The sequence below is a fragment of the Lagopus muta genome, chromosome 3 (genome assembly GCF_023343835.1).
Source record: "Lagopus muta isolate bLagMut1 chromosome 3, bLagMut1 primary, whole genome shotgun sequence".
Lineage (NCBI taxonomy): Eukaryota > Metazoa > Chordata > Aves > Galliformes > Phasianidae > Lagopus > Lagopus muta.
Window position 1 is genome coordinate 81,601,037 of NC_064435.1, and position 21,164 is coordinate 81,622,200.

A 21,164-nucleotide genomic window follows, 5' to 3' on the forward strand; every position below is an offset into this window, starting at 1 on the left:
TTCCATCACTGCACACCATTGAGAAGAGTGGCCTCATCCATTTGTGTCCCATCTCACATTTAGATATTTCTTAATATTTATCAGATCCCTTCTCAGTCTTTTCCCCATGCTGAACAGACCCTGGTTACTCAGCCTATGTTTTTGGCATAAAATGTGACTTCCACCACTGTTGTTGTTGGTTTTTTTATTTTATTTTTTTAATTGGTTTTTCACATCGTATTTTTCCCTCTCTTTTACTTGAGTTGTAATCAGTTACAATTACATGTTATTTTTGCAGTTAACACTTAGAGAAATAATTGCTGGGGTTAGTTCATTTGCTTACTCAGTAGAATGCTTCTTATTTACAAATTTGTTATGTAGTTTAAGAGAAGTGATTGGTGTGTTACTGTATAGGAAAGGTGTGAGGGTCCTTGAAGCTCACTATGATCACTGTAAATGCAACTTAAAATACTGAGAGATTGCCCGATTAAAGTGAGATTAGTTGCAGTGGAGATGTATGCTGAGAAATGAGAAGGGGGCAAAACATAATTCTGTACAACACTGCCTATAGCAAAACATAAAACTGTACCCAGGTAATGATTGGTTCTGGACTAGATTTTTTTTCTTCAGAGGGATCAGTGGATTTCTTTTTAGGCAGTTTCCTAAAAGCATCTACTCAGAACTAGTTATAATTTTTAAAAAGTCACAAATTGTTTTAGCAAAGGAGAAGAAGAGAAAAGAGGCTTGGAAATCCTGTAAGTCCCCATCTTGAATATTGTGTGCAACTTTGAATCCTGTTCCAAGATTGAGCAGAAGAGAAAAGCACATAGATGAATGATATGTGTGGAATGTCTTCTGGAAGAAGGAAGGGCAATTGGATTGGGACTGACCTGCTTGGTGAAAGGTTGTACTGAAAGGGACGAAGGAAATGAAAAATCACAGGGTTGTAGCAGTTGGGAGGGACCTCTGGAAATCATCTAGTTCAGTTTCTTGCTAAAGCAGCACAGGAGGGTGTCTAGACAGGTCTTGAATCTCTTCAGAGAAGGGGCCTCCGCCCTCTCTGGACAGCCTGTATCAGTGCTCCATCATCCTCAAAGTAAAGAAGTTCTTTCTTGTGTTCAGATGGAACTTCCTGTGTTCCTGTTTCTGCCCGCCATCCCTTGTTCTATTGCTGTAAGTCACAGAAATGGTTCCACCCCCATCTGCTTGACTCCTACACTTCAGATATTTATAAACAGTAATGAGATCCTCTCTCAGCCTTCTCCAGGCTGAATAGTCTGAGGTCTCTTAGCCTTTCCTCATATGGGAAAGGCTTCATGCCACTCATCATCTTTGTTGCCCTTCACTGGACTCTCTCTAGGAGATCTGTCTGCCTTGAACCAGCAAGCCTGGAACTGGACACAGTACTCCACATGTGATTTCACCAGGACAGAGTAGAGGGGGAGTTTCACCACCCTAGATCTGCTGGCCAAGCTTTTTTTTTTTTTTTTTTTTTTTTTTTTTGATACTGTTGGCCACCTTGTCCAGAAGAGCATGCTGCCATTTCATATCTCATGGCCAACCTTGTTCACCAGGACAGCCACGTCCTGTGTTCCTATTAATATCATTTTTGTCCATATGGTGAGGCTTTGAGCAGTAGTAGTATGCCTTCACCTTTAAGATGGTCAAATTAATGTTAATTAACTTAGTTGCAAAAAAAAAAAAAAAAAAAAAAAAACACAAAAACTTTCCAACTGCAACTATGTTCTGTTCATTTTTCAAACATAGCTCTGCATTCACTGATGCAACCTTTACCTGTTGATGTCGGTCACAAAGCTCTGCTTTTACATCTCTGGGCTGTTTCTTTGCTTTTGAGGACTGAATGTCAAACTGTCCCCTATGCTTCAAGGTGTAGAACACCAGACATGCAGTGCTAGTAACAAATGCTAATTAAACTTCTTTTAACTTTGTCAGTGGAAAAAACCTCCTTCATGTCTTGTAAACACACTTAAGACAATTACATGGACACCGAAAGCCCATCGCCTTTAGAAACAGCACTTCATTACAAGCTAAATATCCCTTTTTCCACTGAACTGCAGCTGTCCCTTGTTTGTGGTTTGGAACTAACTGTTGACAAGTGTGGAAAAAAATTTACAGAAAAACCTGAAACATCTCTTGCCCATTCAAAAAGCATGAAAAGTGTGTGGTGTTTATATCTTGGTCTCTCTTGCCAAATTTTCTGCTGCTTGAGTACATCCTTAGCAGTTTAAGTTGTGAGCAAAGATCTACTCAAAGCTCTTATGCAAGTTTACTGACTTAAGGATTTTTTTTTTTGGTGGGTGATGGGTTTTTTTTTTTTTTTCAGTTCAGTCTTGTCCGTTGCGCTTTCCTGGTTCCCTACCTTTTTTTGTCCTTGCCATCACAAAAAGCAATAAAATCAATATATTAAGGTTTAGAAATCATGTTTGCTTTAATTCATATTTCCTATGGAAAAACAAACTGTTGAGACAGGGATGCAATTTCATCCCATTTTCCTAGAGAAACATTGGGTAACAGTGTTGTTTCTGCACATCTCCTTTGAAGGGAATCATAAAGGAACGTAATCTGTATAGTATGGTTGGAAAAAGTATCTAAAGCATCACTCATCAATTTCACATTTGGTCTGCATCAAATTTTTATTTATTCTGCTGAAATAAAAAAAAAAATAAAGAATTTGATGAGATGTGAAAAACTTGAGAATAAGCATGAATCTTCTGTGACAACATAAAATATTTATTTTCCTTTTCATTTTATTCGCATCTATTCTCTCTGAGGATGTTTACAAGCTGAACTCAGCTCTGTAAAACTTTTCACTTCAAACAGTTAAAATCTTGAATTGTCTTTATCTTCTTGAGGAAAAAGCTATATGATAAGAGAATTAAAACACCATTGCAACAAGAAAGATTTGGAAATAGCAAAATAAAACCTCATTGCATAGCTCCTTTGACAGGTAAGTCGCCTATTTAATTAGGCAAAAATTCTCAGAAAGAACAGAGAGGCAGTGGCACAGACTGCCCAGGGGGGCGGTGAAGTCACCATCCCTGGAGGTGTTCAAGAGATGTGTAGATGTGGCACTGAGAGAGATGGTTAGTGGGCATGGTGGGCATGGGTTGGTGGGTTGGCTAGGTGATCTTAGTGGTCTTTTCCAACCTTCATGATTCTGTGATTCTAATTAGACAAGATGTAGGAGAGAAGTATTTATTTACAAACATTTAATATTAAGGTTCACTTATTTGAAAGCAATTTCTGTAATAGAAATAGAAGAAAATGTTTAATGTCCCAAATTTACTTTCATTAGTTTTTATATATGACTTCGTATGGGTCAAATTAAGCAACATTTAAATAAAGTTGAAAGGTGGAAATTTAAATTATTGAGGTGAATCCATATAATGCCGTCATTGGACCAACAATTGTTTCAAGTATTTTGCAAAATAAATCATTACAGCTTCGTGTATTATCCAAACTTGAAAAATATCTTGCTTCTTCAGCAAGTTTGTAAAGGACGAAACAAGATCCACCAGTGATGCTTAATTGCCTATTTATGTGTTTAAACTCTGCTTTTTAAAGGCAACATATTCATGATGTCCTGGAGTATCAGGACTCAGGCTATCCGGTAGATTTTAATACAGACTCAGATCTCAGTTTTCAGCAAGCAGCTTTCAAACGTCCTGTGTCACAGCCTGCAGCATTTTTCCAACATCTTAACCCTGCTGTTCCCTTTCAACTTGCGCATCCCAACACATGAATCTGACAAATTTTACATTGAAATTTTAACGTGTAGATGGATATAATAAACCCAAGATGCTCTTATTTTGTCTTATGAATGCTAATTATTTGGTATTATGCATCATAATGTGGAGTACAGAAAAACCTATCCCTTCTGTGCTATGATGAATGGCCTGTTTACTTGCATTCCTTCAAATACTGTCTATTTAAATTACTGGGAACAAGACCAGAAAGACATAATACTCTGTTTGCCAGTTTTAATAGCAAAATTGTTTAGACTTCAGAAATATCTCATTGTCTATGAATCCATTAAAATATCCATCACTGCATGCGTCTTGTTTCTCTCCCAAAGCAATATAGCCTGTATTTCTTCATTTCTGTTTTCCTTTAAAGACTACTATGGTGTATATGATCTTGTCAATCAAGGTGTTTATTTGACTTGCTATAAGTTCATTTTTCTTCCATTTATTAACTTCTCATGTTGTTTGAAATTGAAAGGCATCTGCTTTCTCTTTGCAATCTTGATGCTGTCAGACGACTTAGATGTTGAAAAAGGAAAAAGCAGAGCATTCATATCTCTCCTGAATTTATTTATTATACTTCATAAACCTACTCAAGTGCATTGGCATTAGGGACAAATAAGCCTTTTCCTCCTCTCTAAGAACAAACACTGTTGGTTTGCTTTGCTCTTTTTCTCACAAGCGTGAAATTCATTTGCATTATTGCACTGTGTACAGTGTATATTTCTGTAACATTTATCCAGCTTCCTTGGGAAGAAGTTTAATATTTATTGTATGTTCACAGTGATATGCCTAGTGTATTTTCGTGCTGTAGGGATTATGAGACTGTTGAACTGATAAAATGTAATTAATAGAATGTTACTGTTTAAACTGTTTTCCAGGTACATCTACCTTTATGGAAGCATTAGCAGCCAATGGTACAACCAACATACAGACTTCTGTGACAGGAGTGACAGCCAGCAAGCGGAGGTTTATTGACGACAGGAGGGATCAACCTTTTGATAAAAGGCTGCGGTTCAGTGTGAGACAAACGGAGAGTGCATACCGGTACAGAGACATTGTTGTCAGGAAACAAGATGGATTCACGCACATCTTGCTATCAACAAAATCATCTGAAAATAACTCACTAAATCCAGAGGTCAGAACAATCCTGATTTGGGAGGGGGGAAAGAGGTGGCAAGGCTGCAGAAGGAATTATAAATCTCTGCCGTGTTTGTACCTCTTATTCAGGCACAAACACACTAAATGAGATGTGGGTTTTTCTTGCAAGTTATTATACATCCAATTGACTTGTAGCTTGATGCAGTTGAGGGTGTTAACTTATGTTATCTGAACATAGATATTTTGATGTTTGATGAACATAGGAGTTTTGATGTACTATATTCTCTAATAGATGTGGAAATCAGTGAAGTGCAACTCAAAACAAACTTTAGTCTGAATCAAGGTTCTTTTCCTCTGAACTGGTTGCATGTGCCATCTGCTGTCCAAATTACAGAAATGCTGAATTAATTCTATAGTTAAAGATAACATCTAATTTTTTTCTTAATGATTTCATCATCTCATTCTGATCATGTTTAGAAACACAAAGCTAACACCGATGGGGCTTTGGGTTGTTTTGCTGTTTGCTTTTTAAACTTTCTTATATTTGAACAATAAAAAAAACTTTATAAATAGTAACTTTTCTAATATGATGATTGGATCCTAAGGGAAAATGAGAATCTCAAAGACTGAGATCCTACATGACAAAGGGGAAAGAACAGCATGCTAATTTCTAATGTTATAATAAAAGTACTTTAATGAATTTTATTTTTTTTTCCAGGTAATGAAGGAAGTCCAAAGTGCACTGAACACAGCAGCTGCAGATGACAGCAAACTCGTGCTGTTCAGTGCAGTTGGTAGCATTTTCTGCTGCGGTCTTGATTTTATTTATTTTATACGACGTTTAACAGATGATAGAAAAAAGGAAAGCACTAAGATGGCAGAAGCTATTAGGTATGTAAACGTATCTTCAGTCATCTGAGCGGGTATTTTTCATTATCCAGTCTGACTTGCTTTATCTTTTCTATTTCAAAAGCCTCTAATTCAACAATACCTCAGACAATCACCTGTTATGTGATAAGCATGCAGCACTTCTTTATAATCCCTGTCCATTTCTATCTGGGTTATTATTTCATGCATCACTATTTATACCATTAAGATTTAACTATGGAAACTAGTGTTATGATAATATTTATCCAGTTGAAGCCAATTTTAAAAGACTTCAACAGCCATACACTTTCAGGAAAGGTAACTGAACGTACAGAAACACAAGATGATTGTGTTGATTGTGACTGAATGGTTAACAGTATAACTGATACAGAACAGTAGAATTATGGATATTTTACTGGTGAACTAGTAGTGAATAAGTAAATACTAGTTACCTGTTGTGGTTGAACCCAGGAAGCATATGAACACCCTGCTGCCTCTTGCTCATTCCCCCACATCTCAGTGGGATGGGGAGAAAATAGGCAGGAGGAAAAAGGGTAGAAACTGTAGGTTGAGATTAAAAACTATTTACTTAGAAAAAGGAAGAAAAAAATAACAGTAATGGTAACTTATACACACATACACAACCATAAACTAGAAGAATGTTTATCAAAAAATGTATGGATCTTGCATCCCCAAGTACAGGGAAGCTCTGTTTTCTATGGCCTGAGATCTTGCAGTAACTCCTGCATACTTCCAGAATAACTGTACTCCTTCAGAGACCCTATGTTCAGTTGCTACTGTGCTGTATATGTCTAAACTTTAAAAAAAAAAAAAAAAAAAAAAAAGGGGGGGGGCTTACTCATAAATTTGTGTAAATCTCCCCATACAGTATCTAAAACTGAATTGAAAAGCCACCTGTCATTCAGGTTAAAAGATTGTTCTACAAATGCTGATTTCTATATGTTCACCTCTGAATTTAATAATCATGTACCTGCACTAAATATGAGCAACGTTATCCTTATGTATCAGACCTATTAACTATTTGAGGGAGCTGGGCTTGTTCAGCCTGGAGAAGAGAAGGCTGTGAGGTCATGTCATTTACAGCCTTCCAGTACCTAAAGGGAGCCTACAAACAGGAGGGGAATCAACTCTTTGAAAGGGTAGACAACAGCAGGACAAGGGGAAATGGTTTTAAGTTGAAGGAAGGAAGATTTAGGTTGAGTATCACCGGGGAAGTTCTTCACAGAGAGTGTGATGAGGTGCTGGAACAGGCTGCCCAGAGAGGTTATGGATGCCCTGTCCCTGGAGGTATTCAAGGCCATGTTGGATGGGGCCCTGGACAGCCTGATGTAGTATTGAATGAATGGGGAGGTTGGTAGCCCTGCCTGCAGCAGGGGGTTGGAGATTCATGATCCTTGAGGTCCTTTCCAACCCAAGCCATTCTATGATTAACTAAGAAATGTCAGTATCTTACTTGTGAGTTTGGAGTCTCTCTCCCTGTCCCCCAACTTTTATGCATGCATACTTTTCATTGGAACTGGGATGAATGTCTTTTTGTGTCAATAATATGAGAATACACAATTGTAGCTTAGTATTGCATCATCATCTAAGAGAGAGTGGCTGTGTGAGGCACAAGATTTTAACACAAACACTTCCATACCAGGGTCATTAAATGCACATCTGTTCTATAACTGTGCTTTGAACTGGAGAAATGTCAGACTTCCACACAGAGTGTAGAGGTTGGAAGGGGACCTCGGGATTCATCTGGTCCCCTCAGCAGGGTGCCCAGGACCACGTCTAGACAGGGCTTTGAAGTTTGTGCCCACTGCCTCTTGTTTTGTTACTGAGAACCACTGGAAAGAGCCTAGCTATGTCTTCCTTGCAGCCTCCCTGCAGCTGTCTGTATACATTGATAAGATCATTCCCACGTTGAGCCTTCTCTTCTCCAGGCTGAACAGTCCCAGCCTTTCCTCATAGAAGATATGCTCCAGTCTGTTAATCAGCTTTGTGGCCCATTGCTGAACACTGTCGAATAACACCCTGTCTCCCTTGTACTTGGGAGCCCAGAACTGGACACAGTATTTTAGGTGTGTTTTTCCTTATGCTGAGGGGAAGGATCACCTCACTCAACCTACTAACGACACTCCTCATAGCGCAGCACACAATATCATTAGTCTTCTTTGCCATGAGGCAAATGTGCAACTTGGTGTCAACTGGGACTGAGTCTTTTTTTCTGCCAGGCTGCTTTCATTGGCCTCCTGAATGAATTAGTGCATGGGGCCGTTGCTTCCATGCTGGACTTTGCACTCCTTTTTGTTGAACTTCGTGAGGTTCCCATTAGATGTTTCTCCAGTCTGTAGAGGTCTCTGGATGGCAGAACAATACTGTAGCCAGGCTTTTTAATGGTCAATAAGCTTTCTGAGAGTGCACTAACCCACCTAGGTCACAAATGAATTTGAATGTGACTGGACTGAGTACTTAGCCCTGGGATATAGGGCTGGCAACTGGCCTCCAACTAGACTTCGTACCACTGATCACCATCCTTTGGGCCCAACCATTCAGCCAGTTTTCAATCCACCTCACCATATCCATACTTCATCAGCTTCCCTGTGAGAGTTTTATGGGAGATGGTGATGAAAGACTTACTGAAGTCTAGGCAGACAACATCAGCTGCTCTCTCCTCATTGGCAAAGCTAGTCACCTCCACAGTAGGTTATCAGGTTGGTTTTGAAAGTGACGTTGCTATAGAGATTAATTATTACTGAGATCTCAAGGGCTGGTATATTTTGCTTTTAATACATGAGTGCATGTTCTTGTTTTTCTTCAGGAATTTTGTGAATACTTTTATTCAGTTTAAGAAGCCTATCATTGTAGCAGTAAATGGCCCAGCCATTGGACTTGGAGCATCTATATTGCCTCTGTGTGACGTGGTTTGGGCTAATGAGAAGGCTTGGTTTCAGACACCATACACTACTTTTGGACAAAGTCCAGATGGATGTTCATCCCTTACATTCCCCCGGATAATGGGCCTGGCTTCTGTAAGTAGCTTGCAGGGCAGGGGATGACAGCTTCACAATACAGTTGTGAAACTTTATCCAGCGATTTCACGATCTTTTAAGCTTTGCTGTGCTATCTTTATTATTCTTTCTCTCTTGAATACTTTTCATGAGAAACCAGTATTTATAGGTTCTCTGCTGTTGCAACTTAGCTTACAACTGAGGGCACCAAACAACCAGCGTGAGACCTAATCCCACATCATGGGCACCCTTAACCCTTTTGGTGGCAGAAGGGGAAGGTGTGTACCTGGATACATGCTCCCAGCTGAGGTCTTATGAAGACCAGCCAATGGTGTCTTGCATTCAGCACAGCATCAGGAAGTGTAGTAAAGAGTACACTGGTCTGTGCTTATGTTGCAGATCCCTGTATCACCAACTATCAGCAGTCTTATGCTAATATGCAAAATAGGTAAATCAGCTTTCATGCACTCATTATTCTCAAGAAGCTTCCCTACTTTATGCATCTCTCCTGATGTTAAATGAGTGCGTTATGCAGGAAATACTTGATCCAAGTCACCCCTGCAAATCCTTTTTTTTTTTTTTTTTTTTCTCATCTAAATTTTAGCTTTGTGTTTTGTTTGTACGGTTTTAATGGCTTGAAATAACTGATAATGCTTTGCATTGCTGCTGAAGCTATAAGCCACATTATTTAAGTTTTTCTTTTTTCCTGTTTTCCAATCAGATAAAAGAATTGAATGTAAAAAAGAAAATGCTACTTAAAATGTTCTTACCTACATTATTTTTGTTGTTTACTTTTTTTTATGCTGCATTCCTTGAAAACTTGGACCTATGTCCCATTGCAGTTGAAACTGAATAGTAACAGTGTGAAACAAGCACTCACAGCTCTGTGTTTTTTTCCTAAGTTACTGTTTATTATATAATCCAGTTTTCCCCCATAGGCATTTATTGATTTAAAAAAAAAAAACAAATTTTTAACATGTTAAAAGCATCAGGTTGAACAGATCTCATAACTAATTAATTGCGTGATGTCTGGATTTAGTGAGTAGAAGGAAAAAGAAAAGGTAATTGAAACAGGTTGATAGTTATGAGTATATTTAATATATGAGCATGTTACAACCTACTGATTGTTCCTTTCCCTTTTTATTTGGACATCAATCCATTCGTTCATCCATTCATCCATCCATTCCATCCATCCTCGTCCTTTAGAGTGAGTCCCGTGGTTGTTACTTTTTGTTTCTTCAGAACTTTCATAAAAACACAAGCTCTTCCCTAGTGTACTCTTTCATTTGCCTTCGTGAATGCTCTCATCCTTAAATCTAAAGATCTAAATGCGAAGCTTCTAGTGCAAATAATACTGTACTATTCCATAGCTAAATGCATTTTCCAAGGGAAAGTCCAAGCTGCTGCTTTCATACTATTGTTGACCCTTTGCAGTGTCAATGCTGTGCAAGGCAAAGTTGGTCTTTAATCAGTGGGTTTTGTGAAATCTATTCAGAACATGTTGGAAATTTCATTAAAGCAGCATGCTTCCCTGGGAAGTCAGCAGAAACAAGAGGCAGCTAGCAGGAGATGACAGACATTCAGGGAGGAAAAAAAAAAGTCCTACAAAAGAAAGGGGACCTCTGTCTGCTTTGAAACTTTTTTTTTTTACAAATGTATTGAAACAGATACCAAGTAAGTCCCACACACAGCTCTTGTACGTTGGTTTCATTGCATTCTTTTTATCAGCAACACCTAGTAAAAATATTCTAGGGCAAGACTGTTGGAAATACCTTCACGGAGTGGGTCAGTCTCAGCTGCTGAGCAGTCTGTCGTGTAGAATTTTTTCCTAGAATATGGTTGATGTAAAGCTCATTACTGCAGGAAATTTGAAGTACAGACTTGGGATTCAAAACTGATTCTGTATTGGGAATACCAAGAAATTTAGAAGAATGCTTATGCTCTGCTTTCAAGTTCTGAAAGCAAATCTGCAATAGAGGTTCTGAAGTCTGTTTGGGAAGCCCTGTTACTGTGTGTCTGCTGTGGAGTTCTTGCTCTGTTTTTTCTGGTTCTTGCTATAAAGCACAGGAGCTGTGGGATCAAGTTATACGCACCTGCTTTTTTTTCAATCAGTCTGCAGCATGCTGGCACTGCAACTTAAGCTTTTGTGTCATATGTGGGGGATTCGTATTTCCCAGAGTCTGTAGTCTACATCAGTCAGGATCTTCAGCACTATAGGGAGCTGCCTTTTAGCAGTGCGTGGGAGAGTTGAGGTGCTCTGTGGCATCTATGTTTGTGTGGAAGTGCCGTGATGCACTTTCTGTTGAAGGAGGGAAACTGAGACCAGCAGATGTCTCAGCGCCGTATGGCAGTTCCTTAGTGAAAGGAGAAGTATGAAACTGAGTTCATGAATATGAGAATTGGTCATGAGAACGTGGTGTTAATGAAGTATTTTTTATCATCTTCATCTCTACGGCTGTATTTTATTTCTTGGAAAGTAGGCAACAAGTGTGTTAAATTTCAGATCAAATACAAGACGTGGTCAGATGAATAAAACTTGTTTGGCAGTGGGTCTCCAGCATACAATATGTACAAATCTAAAGATTCCCTTTTGAAATCTGTCAGCTAAGATCACTATTGAGTGTGCATTTCATGCAAGGTTTTCTGCGTGTGCTGTGATACAGCTTGCAGAAATAAGATAATTGCACCGCTAGCGCTTGTTGTCTTCACATTCAGGAGAACAGTGTCTTTGACAATAATAATGATGATGTTTCCTAGCATTCATTTTTTACCTCATCACTTAAGATCGATGTGAAGAATACGTAACTGACTAGCTGACTTCAAGTGTAAAATTTCCTAACTCCCAGTAGATTGTCTTCACATTTTTATCAAAATCAGTGCTAAGTGTCTTTCAAAATTGAATTTAAATTTCTAAATATTTTTTCCTCCCTTTCCTGTTTTTTCAGTCAAAATTGTCTATCACTGATTTTTGGCTAGCATTACAAGTCAGTATTGTTTGTGTATGATCCAGAAAAATCAGAAAATATAATTATTATGATAAATCTTGCGTAGTTAAGTTTGCTGGAACCTGTAACAGAAGGTATTACTAACAGGAGTATATAAATCATATGTCAAAGATCCTAGGAAGCACTCCTTTCACAAGCCACCTGAGCTGGGGGTCAGCAACTGAACAGCCTCATGTTCCAAGTGTCCAGTGATAACTTCGTCATATTTTCAGTGTAATTAGTCATTAAAGAGCAGTAAGGCTGATTTTCCAAAGTTGACAATTACTCTGAGCTTTTAATCTTCACTGGCTGTTAACATGCAGCTATCAAGGCAAACACAGTTTAATTGTCTGTAGAAGAATCTTCATTAAGAGAGATACATAAACATGTAGAGTCCCGTTTAACAGGGAAGCTATTAAACAGTCACATGTGTGATTGGAAATCAACAAATTTTACAGAGATTGCTGTATGAAATGTATTGTTCTTCTGTATCTTTATTAATGCTTTTTTTCAATGTATAAGATCTTCCTAAGATTTTGGGTTCTGATCGTTTTTGTTTGTGTTTTTTATTGTTGTGGTGGGTTTTCTGTTTGTTTGTTTTTTAATTCCTTCCAAAAAAATTCCTCTATCAGCTTCAGAAAGAATTAATCAGTTCAATATTAATTTTCTATGACTTTGAACAGAAAACAGCTAATATCCCATTCACTCGCTTCAGTGGGTTTTGGAAATTGAACTCCAAAAGATGAGCCATCTATTTCAAATGCTACATCATACATGAAATGATATGAAGACATGTGAGATGGGCTCAAAATAAACCATATATATATATTTAGGTTTCAGAATGTTCAGTATGAAAAAAAAAATAACAGCAGACCATTGAACTACGCTTTTCTTGCAAGACGAGCAGTTCACAGGAGGTCTACCACAAGAATTAGGTGATCTTTATAATTTACACATAAATGTAGACTTTAAAATATTTTTAAAAATTATATTTTTTTAAAGTAAGACTTAGTTACTGCAAGCATTGCTATCATGGAAAGCAAGGTGATGAGTTCATTACAGATCTGTCAGGCATTGTAGTCTGTTACCATATGTACCATATGCTGCAGTACTCCAAGAAAGCTGAAGCTTATGTACACTCATGAATAGGAAATAACAAAAAACCATCTACACGTTTCACACTTAATCATAGACCTCTATTTCTACAGCTACTGAAGCTGTATAGTCAACACCACTGACCAGCTCATCTGTAGGCAGCTCTTTATCTTTAAAAGCTGGAAGAGCCATAGTCAAACTCTTAAATAGCGTAGGCATTTTCTCTTTTCTTTTGAGCATTTTTCCTTTAACGAGTTCTGTCTCATTACATTTCATACCAGAAGTAACTTTTTATCCCTTCAGGCCAATGAAATGTTGTTCAGTGGAAGGAAGTTGACTGCGCAGGAAGCTTGTGCCAAAGGACTGGTCTCTCAAGTGTTTTGGCCAGGAACGTTCACACAAGAAGTAATGGTTCGAATAAAGGAACTGGTGACATGTAATTCAGTTGTAAGTGTCCTTAATTTAACTATTAACAACTTACTGTAAGGAAATAAATAAAAATTAATGTATTGTTAGACTACATCGTTACACCTTCCCTCTCAAAAAAAAAAAAAAAGAGACAAGTAATGAGTATTAATGTGCTTTTTTATGTTAATTTTTTTTGTTGTTGTTCTTGATTTAAAGAGTTCATACCTGTTGTTTTTTTTTGTAAACCATATGCTGTAATATGTTGTGGCTAAGAATACTGTACTCTTTCAGAATATACTTTCTTTTTAACTTAAGTATAAATGATACAGTAAATAAGTCCAACTTATTCTAATTAACAGTGTAAACAGTTGCCCTAGTCATATTTTGAGTTGTAATTTAAATTACCAAGGAAATTGATAATAATTCTGTAGCGAGAATGCAGTTTTTGACAACAGGCTAAGCTTTCAGTTTTTACTGGTAATGCTTGTGGCACTCATGTCTGTGTTTCAGCAGTTCTGCATGATGGCTGCAACCACCACAATCCAATGCTTCCTTAGGGAAAGAAATACAGTACAAAGCAACTGTTACATACAGATATTGTGGATTTTGAAACAGAATAAGTGAAAAAGCCAACTTTTGATTTTATTTTTTTTCGCAATCTTATTAAAATGTTGTTTAAAGTTCGAATGTCTGCCTGGTTATTAGAGCAGTTTTGGATAACAATATTACAGTTAACCTTCACCAAAATGAAGTTAGTTTTCTCATGTTATCACTGTGAAATCATGCACATGTAGTACATGAATCGTTTGAAAAGCTCACATTTATGAATAACATCAGGCTCTGTATAAAACTAAATGTGCAAGCTGCTCAAAAATGTGCAAGCTGCTCAAAACTGAACAAACTCTTCTTTTTCTGGTGTAGGTACTTGAAGAATCCAAAGCTCTAGTACGTAATATTATGAAGGTGGACTTGGAACAAGCAAATGAAAAAGAGTGTGAAGTTTTGAAGAAAATCTGGGGCTCAGCACAGGGGATGGACTCCATGTTAAAATATCTGCAAAGAAAAATCGATGAGTTCTGATGAGGTGCCCATTGACACTGGAATTGTACTTCTTGGACATCAGGGCAAACAAAATATGCCCGTTTTAAAACCTATATAAACTCACCCCTGGCTCAGCTTGGGAACAGTAGTAAATCCCTCCTCCCCACCCCCCCCGTTTTATTGTCAAGGGGTATGACAGTACTGTATCACTTAAATTTGAACAAAACTCCTTTCTCCTTGATTGTTGTGTGTGTGTGTATATATGCACATGCATAAGGTATGTGCGTGTGCACGTATACATAGCTTTTATATATACAAAGTGTAATGCGTGACAGCGTGTACATAGACACATGCACACAGAAGGTAAACAATGACAGAGTGCACTACCCACCATCTCCTTAAAGCCTCTAGTTTTGGTCATCGTTGGCTAGTACTGTATCAGGCAGAGAATGGATTAAAAAGCAAATGGTGTTGCATTATTTTCTGCGTGGCAGGGAAGTCTGGAATAATGCTTTTCTTTTATCATTAGAATACAGAATCGAAACGGGTATTAGCCAGCCCTTACTTTCACTGCCCAACAAGTCAGCTAAGATGTAAGGCACTGTCGCAGAAGAAGGTTGACATACCTCAGTGGGACATCTTAATGTTTTTCAGATGAACTCCTTAAAGCCTAGATCAAAAATATCACCCAAAAGAGAGCATGCTCAGGATTAATGCTTAGGAAACACTCTGCCCTTTCCAGGGGAGTGGTACAGAGGGGTGGGAGGAAGAGAGCAGGAATGCATTTAATTCTTACCCAGATAACGTGAAGAAACCACTGTCTCATGGGGAAAGGCAATGAGGAGAAGCAGGGGGAACATGGAGGGGAAAGGAAAAAAAGACAAAAAAAGCTTGTTTTGCAGTATTAGTGAATCACTGAATATCTATGTATGAATATCCTAAGTTATAAGTTAGTTTTAGTGGGTTTTCAAATAGCCTTTTTTTTTCTTAATAACTACATAAGTGCTTCTGTTGCTGGGTGAGAATACTACTTTATATACAGTTGTTTGGTTTTTATTTCCTATTTGCTGGTTTAATTGATGTATTACACCAAAAATGCATTTTATGTTCATAAATTTTAGGTTCACTTAGAATATATTATTTAATAAGTTAAAATTCTTTTGGCACACTATTAAGTAAAAAAAAACTTTTAAAAAAAAAACTACCTTATATTAGATGTTTAATGTTCTTTGTCTACGCTTTTTTTATTATTTTAAATATACACTATATACAGTATGGTGTAAAAGAGTGCCCTGTGTAAATAGACCTATTTTGCATTCCTTTCAGGAGTGGTTATTGATTCCTGACTGCAGATATCTATTATTATTTGGGTATCTGTGCTTGCAATCTTATTGAATGTATTATGAAGAATGGAATAGAAATCAAACCTTATTTTTGTACAGTTTTGAAGTTTTTACTTGGAACTGACCCACCTCCCCTTCCCAGTGGAGAGCTGTACAGTGTGTAAATCTGCCTTTACCTTGGATTGGTACAGTATTTTTGCATCTGTGGGACCTACTTTTTTGTTCTAGTAGTTTGAACTATATATAAACTGTACAATCTGTAAAGTTTTTATAGAATAAATATTCAGCTGTGAAAACTGGTTAAATAAAACTAATATTTCTTAACACATTTTAAACGTGGTTCTCATACAGTTGTCTTTTTCAAAGGCAGTTCTGATTTTAGAGAAAGCATTGCTTAAAACATGAAAATTAGTGACCTCATGTTTTCATGTTATTCATGCTTTACTCTGTCAAACATATATAAGCTCTTACTCGTTTCCTTCAGTGAAAACCTGGTTGTGGTAAACAGCAGTGACATTTTCTCCAAGAAGAGGATGATAACACCTCAGGACAGCCCTTTTCTGGTACCTTGGAAGGGACATTTGGGCACAGGTTGCAGCTGTTCTGGCTTGAGAATCATTTTTGCTGTCCTTACATACAGGAGAATTTCTCTGAAACAGCAGACTGGACCTAGAGATAGGAAGGAATAGAGATAGGAGAGGAATTACACCAATCAGAGATCAGTCAATTCAGGTGGAAATTGAATTCCACTTCATTTTGTGCTGCTACTGTCAGTCAGGCTGTTACTATGCCTACAATTTGCATATTCAGCTGCAAATAAATTGGAAAAAATCCTTAGTTCAGACCAATTTCTGTACACAATAACAAACCTTACACTTACAAATTGTGCCTTCATTCATAAATGTACATATCAGTACATTGAGCTACACAGATGCTGCTTCATAGGAAAATAATGTACAGCCCCATACATATCAGAAAGCATCTTTGGTGCCAATAGTTACCAATGTGCAAAACTTGCCTATGGAGGGTCTGAGGAATTTCTTCATTCCAGGTCAGAAGCATCCAGCAGAAAATGTAAAATAGTGAAGGCGCAGTTACACTGTTATACTGAAGAAATCATACAGGGAGTAAACAAGGTAGGGCTTATTATTATTTCTTTGGTTCTAGAATGAATATACAGAAGCAACGAATGAAAATCTTACCCCACAAGAGATGCCCATCCAGCAAGGCAGACTTCCAGAGTTGAAGTAGAACTCTGTGCTCTTTTTTTTAATCAGCCTCCCCTCAAATCTGAATTGCTGCCATCTATCTCTGTCCACGGGCGCTGTCTCCAATAGCTGCAGGTATGTGAATCTTATGTAGTCTTCTCTTATTATTTCGTATGGTTTCCTAACACTGCAGGGAAAAAAATAATGATAATTTAAATTATATTGATAAGGAAATGGGAAAAAATAAGGTTCTGTTTCTTCCTCCAAATATCTAATAGGTAACAGAACTTTACTTTCAGCTGCTCTCAAATAGAACTTCTCTGCCTCAGAAAACTGAGGAGTGTGTACCTGAGTGGAACAGCATTAAGGAGAGTTTAGTCTTTCAAAACTGTAACAGAACAAAGCCAACACAATGATGTCCTTCTAATAGCAAGCAATAAGACATGAGAATTCATAAGTAAGTGACTTAAGAGCTTTTAAAATGAGTACTTTCAAGTTGCCTTCACAGAAGTCAGGTCTTTGTCTAGCCTGGTACACTGCAGATACTTGTGGTGTTCTACATAAACTTGCACCACTGCACAGATAAATCAGGTTTAGCTTCCTGCTGCTTAAAGGCAGCTGCACCCACTGGGGGATTGACTGGGCCCAGGAGAAGGGCTGCTGAAACCAGCATTTCTTCAAAGGCACCTCACTTGGAGTCGCAACCTCCCAGAAGCAGTTGTACATGAAGACTGCTTTTCTATGCTGATTCTCTTGTGTAAACAACTTCTGAGCATCATGAGGTTGTTGGACCCAGCTGCAAAGCAGGATCATAGAAACAGGATCTTTCTGAATGCTTGAGAGAACTTTCCCATGGTGTTTTGCAGCTTATTTTTGTAATAAGGAAAAAAAAAAAAAAATCTACATTTTTTTCAACCTGCAGGCATGAAGACAATCATTAAACCTGTTTTGATGTCAGGCATTTAGCCATTGGGCAGAGAATAGGGGATGATGGTACTGGAGTATAAATTTGAGACAGGACTGAACCGGCCTTAATCTGACTCCTGAGGCTCCTATCAAGATTGTCTGCTACTTTGCATTGCTGTACTACACAATCTGTGAATGCAAAATTCAATAGAGAAACATCGGTGCTGAGAACAGGGGTTGTGGCAGTACAGTGTAGGAATCTCTCTATGATAGTCTAGTTCTTCTGAAATAAGTACAGCCACAGGCACTTGAGCAAACAGCAAATGGTAAAGTATGGGCAATTGGGCTGGAGTAAGTCCTCACAAAACATTGCATTACACTTGAGATCATTTTGAGTTAAATAACACTACTTTTCTCCTGTCAGGAAACAGGACTGGATAAGCCAGAGGTTGAAGAATGTACTTGGAACTGGTAGAAAGCCACACACGTACTCATCTCTTGTGTTATTTTGAACAGAAATAGAAAGCACAGCAACATTTTAGCTCTGTGTAAGTTAATCTACAACATACAAAAGGTATTTTGGGGTAAGCTAAAAGCTAAACTCACCTAGATGTCTTTTCCTTGTTCCAAGTTTCAAATTTGCCCAGACAGCATTTAGAGCAGTTTCCTTCAGTGAGTCCTTTGCTGTGTTGCTGCTGTCATTGCTAAAGGGTACTTTTCTCTGTACTTCAGAACCTTGTTCTGAAAACGAGGCTCAAGGGAATTAAATCACTTTGTTAGGTGAGATCCATTTCTTAAAGCTATGCTTACTTGAAATTAATTGAAACACACATAATACTAGAGCTGTAACTGCCTTCCCTTACACTGATACAAATTCATCATGCCTTTACCCAAAGGTGGGCGGAATTGGACTGTAAACAGCCAGAGAAAGTGGCAGTAAACAGCATTTCTGGATGAGAGAGACCTTCAGTAAAATGGGTCAATGACCTACCTCGGTTTGTTGGTTGAAGTTGAAGCACTTCATGTTCTTCTGGGTTCTGACAAGTATGAGTAGGAGGGAGGAGATACCTTTCAACTCATTTACAGTTATCCTTATGATTTTTCCATGCTAAGGAACTGCCAGCAGCTGTCAACACTCAGGCTGTCTTACAGTGCTATATCAGAGACTGAGATGGCAACCTTAAATCATGCAGCATGAGGGCACAGCTATGCTGAAGATGGCACACGAGTTTTTTTTTTCCTTTCCAAAGATGTAAGCATCAGGATGAGAACCATGATACGGCACAAGGCTGCCATGTTGTGTTCAGCATCTTGTATTAAGACAGTACCAAATCCCCTAGGACAGAAATGAGCACAAAGTGACTTGTGTGTTTTGGGCAAGACAGGAATCATCCTTGACTTTGGTAAAAAGCATAAAGAAAAAGTCTTACTTGTTTCTTCAAGGATAAATAGGATTGCTAAAGAAAACAAATCTACATGCCTTTTACATAGTGCCCAAAACTTTGCTTTAGGCTTGGTAGCTTAAAACTTCGTATTTTTCTCCCCAGGATCAAACCCATCAAGCAGCAGAGCAACCCAGTCATCCTGAATGTAACCAAATGGACTACCAAAGTCGACAGCATATAGGCTCAGTCATTAGTTCCAAATTAACACATTTTACTACATTCCCTGGCTATTTCTTCAGACTAAACACACACTAGAAACTACATAATTCTGCACAGAGAAATCAATTCATAATGCTAGAATGAAACAGTATTTCCTAGATACTCTTCAAGTCTTTGAAAGGGTAAATAGTAGAAGGACAAGGAGAAGTGGGTTTATGTTGAAGGAGGGAAGATTGAGGTTGGATTTCAGAGGGAAGTTCTTTACTAGGAGAGTGGTGACGTACTGGAACAGTCTGTCCAGAGGTTGTGGATGCCCCATCCCTGGAGGTGTTCAAGGCCAGATTGGATGGGGCCCTGGGAGCCTGGTCTGGTATTAAATGGGGAGACTGGTGGCCTTGCATGTGGCTGGGGGGTTGGAGATTCATGATCCTTGAGGTCCCTTCCAACCTGAGCCATTCTGTGATTCTGTTTTCTGAAACTCCATTATAACCCTATACATCTCCACCAAAAAGTCCTAATTACCAGCCAAAACCCAGAATATTAACACTATTGAAGTGTTGCTTGGCATCCCTACCTCTAATCAGTTAATTTTCAATAAATTCATAGTACCACCTGTCTCAGTGGGAGCAGACACTCATACTCAGCCCCTCAACATCGACCCAATCACATGCTGCACCAAATGCCTACTGCCAGCAACAATTTCTTGAAATGCAGACGATGCTCCACATACATAAGGTGTATGTATGTGAAGTTCACTGAGCTCGTCAGGCTGGACTGGGATCTTTGTCAAACAATTCTATTTTAAAAACAAGAACTGGAAAACCTGCTAAGTCAGGAACAAAGAAAACACATACATAAATCACACTTGCACTCCATCATATAAAAATGATAAAGTAAGAAACAATTTTCTTCCAGTGCTAGTTCACATATGGTCTATTGCATCACAGGACTACTGTGTCATAGAAGCATGCTGTGATCAAATGCCAAAAGGCAGAGAGATGTTCCCTTTCTTCTCACAACCCCTCTGCTGTTCAGGAAGGATTTTCTTTATTCTAAGTGAGGTTAACAACAAAGCAAAGCAAGAAGCTTCTAAACAAGATGACCCCTTGAATCAAAGGGATCAAAATAAGAAAGCAAATGGAAGCAACACTGCTCACCCAAGCAAAAGTTTTTTTGCTTGCTTTGTAGGCCTGATGACCAGTGATGTCAAAACAGGGGTCTGCAAACTGAGCTTTGTGATCTTGTGTTCATTTATGCCAATGTGAAGTTACACTAAAGAAACAAATTCAATACATCAATACATCCAAAAGGCAAAGAAAGTCAGGTTTTGATTCCAATTTTCTTAAAACAAAACGAGTTGCTGAATTTTCAGAAACAAAAAACTAATACAACAGCCTGTAACACTGTGTGTATATAATAAAAACAATACACTATATCAAAACTGTACAGAAGTCCAAGAGAAATTGATCAGCTAAGAATAAAAGTAATTTTGCTAGTATCTAGAAAGGCACACACAGAATCTGACTTTAGCTGGGAGACTTCAGAAATCCTCAGCAGGATTTTGTACCCCCCAAGAAATTGCAAGAACATCAGAGTAAAGATCTTTCACAGACCTAAAGACCTTTCAAAGATCTGTTTTTCCTACCTCCCAGCAGCAAGACCAAGCTTTAAGTAGAAAGGGGTAGAAGAGTTTCAGCCCCAAGAAAGGGAGGCACATGCTCACTGCTCTTTGTTGAAGACTGCATTTGTCAGAGCTGCAGAGCCTCTGGCTGCTTCTCTGTGGGAAACCCTGGAGAAGTAGGATCTGCTCAGAACTGACATGAAAACGTTAAGACTTTCTTGAAGAA

At 38.2% G+C, this 21,164-nt stretch overlaps 2 protein-coding genes across 16 annotated transcripts in view; one reads left to right on the top strand and one right to left on the bottom strand.

Annotated features, from left to right (window-relative positions):
* CDYL (chromodomain Y like) overlaps nt 1–14,430 on the top strand; it is a 103,976-nt gene extending 89,546 nt beyond the window's left edge. For all 5 annotated transcript variants that reach the window (XM_048938471.1, XM_048938474.1, XM_048938472.1 and 2 more), the window contains 5 exons: nt 4,625–4,881; nt 5,563–5,735; nt 8,539–8,749; nt 13,111–13,254; nt 14,137–14,430. In XM_048938471.1, the coding sequence (XP_048794428.1) occupies nt 4,625–4,881; nt 5,563–5,735; nt 8,539–8,749; nt 13,111–13,254; nt 14,137–14,295 (944 nt within the window). In that variant the 3' untranslated portion in view covers nt 14,296–14,430. The remainder of the gene's footprint in view (nt 1–4,624; nt 4,882–5,562; nt 5,736–8,538; nt 8,750–13,110; nt 13,255–14,136) is intronic.
* The window catches only part of RPP40 (ribonuclease P/MRP subunit p40), a 35,182-nt gene continuing 27,213 nt past the window's right edge, over nt 13,196–21,164 (bottom strand). For 2 of the 11 annotated variants that reach the window (XR_007375602.1, XR_007375599.1), the window contains 2 exons: nt 16,802–16,994; nt 14,559–16,268 (listed from right to left, as the gene is read on the bottom strand). The gene's annotated coding sequence lies outside the window, so the exon portion shown is untranslated. Of the gene's footprint in view, nt 13,288–14,161; nt 14,269–14,558; nt 16,269–16,801; nt 16,995–18,704; nt 19,050–20,962; nt 21,107–21,164 lie in introns of those variants that run through there. The other 9 variants (XR_007375609.1, XR_007375606.1, XR_007375604.1 and 6 more) reach the window with 9 other exon arrangements.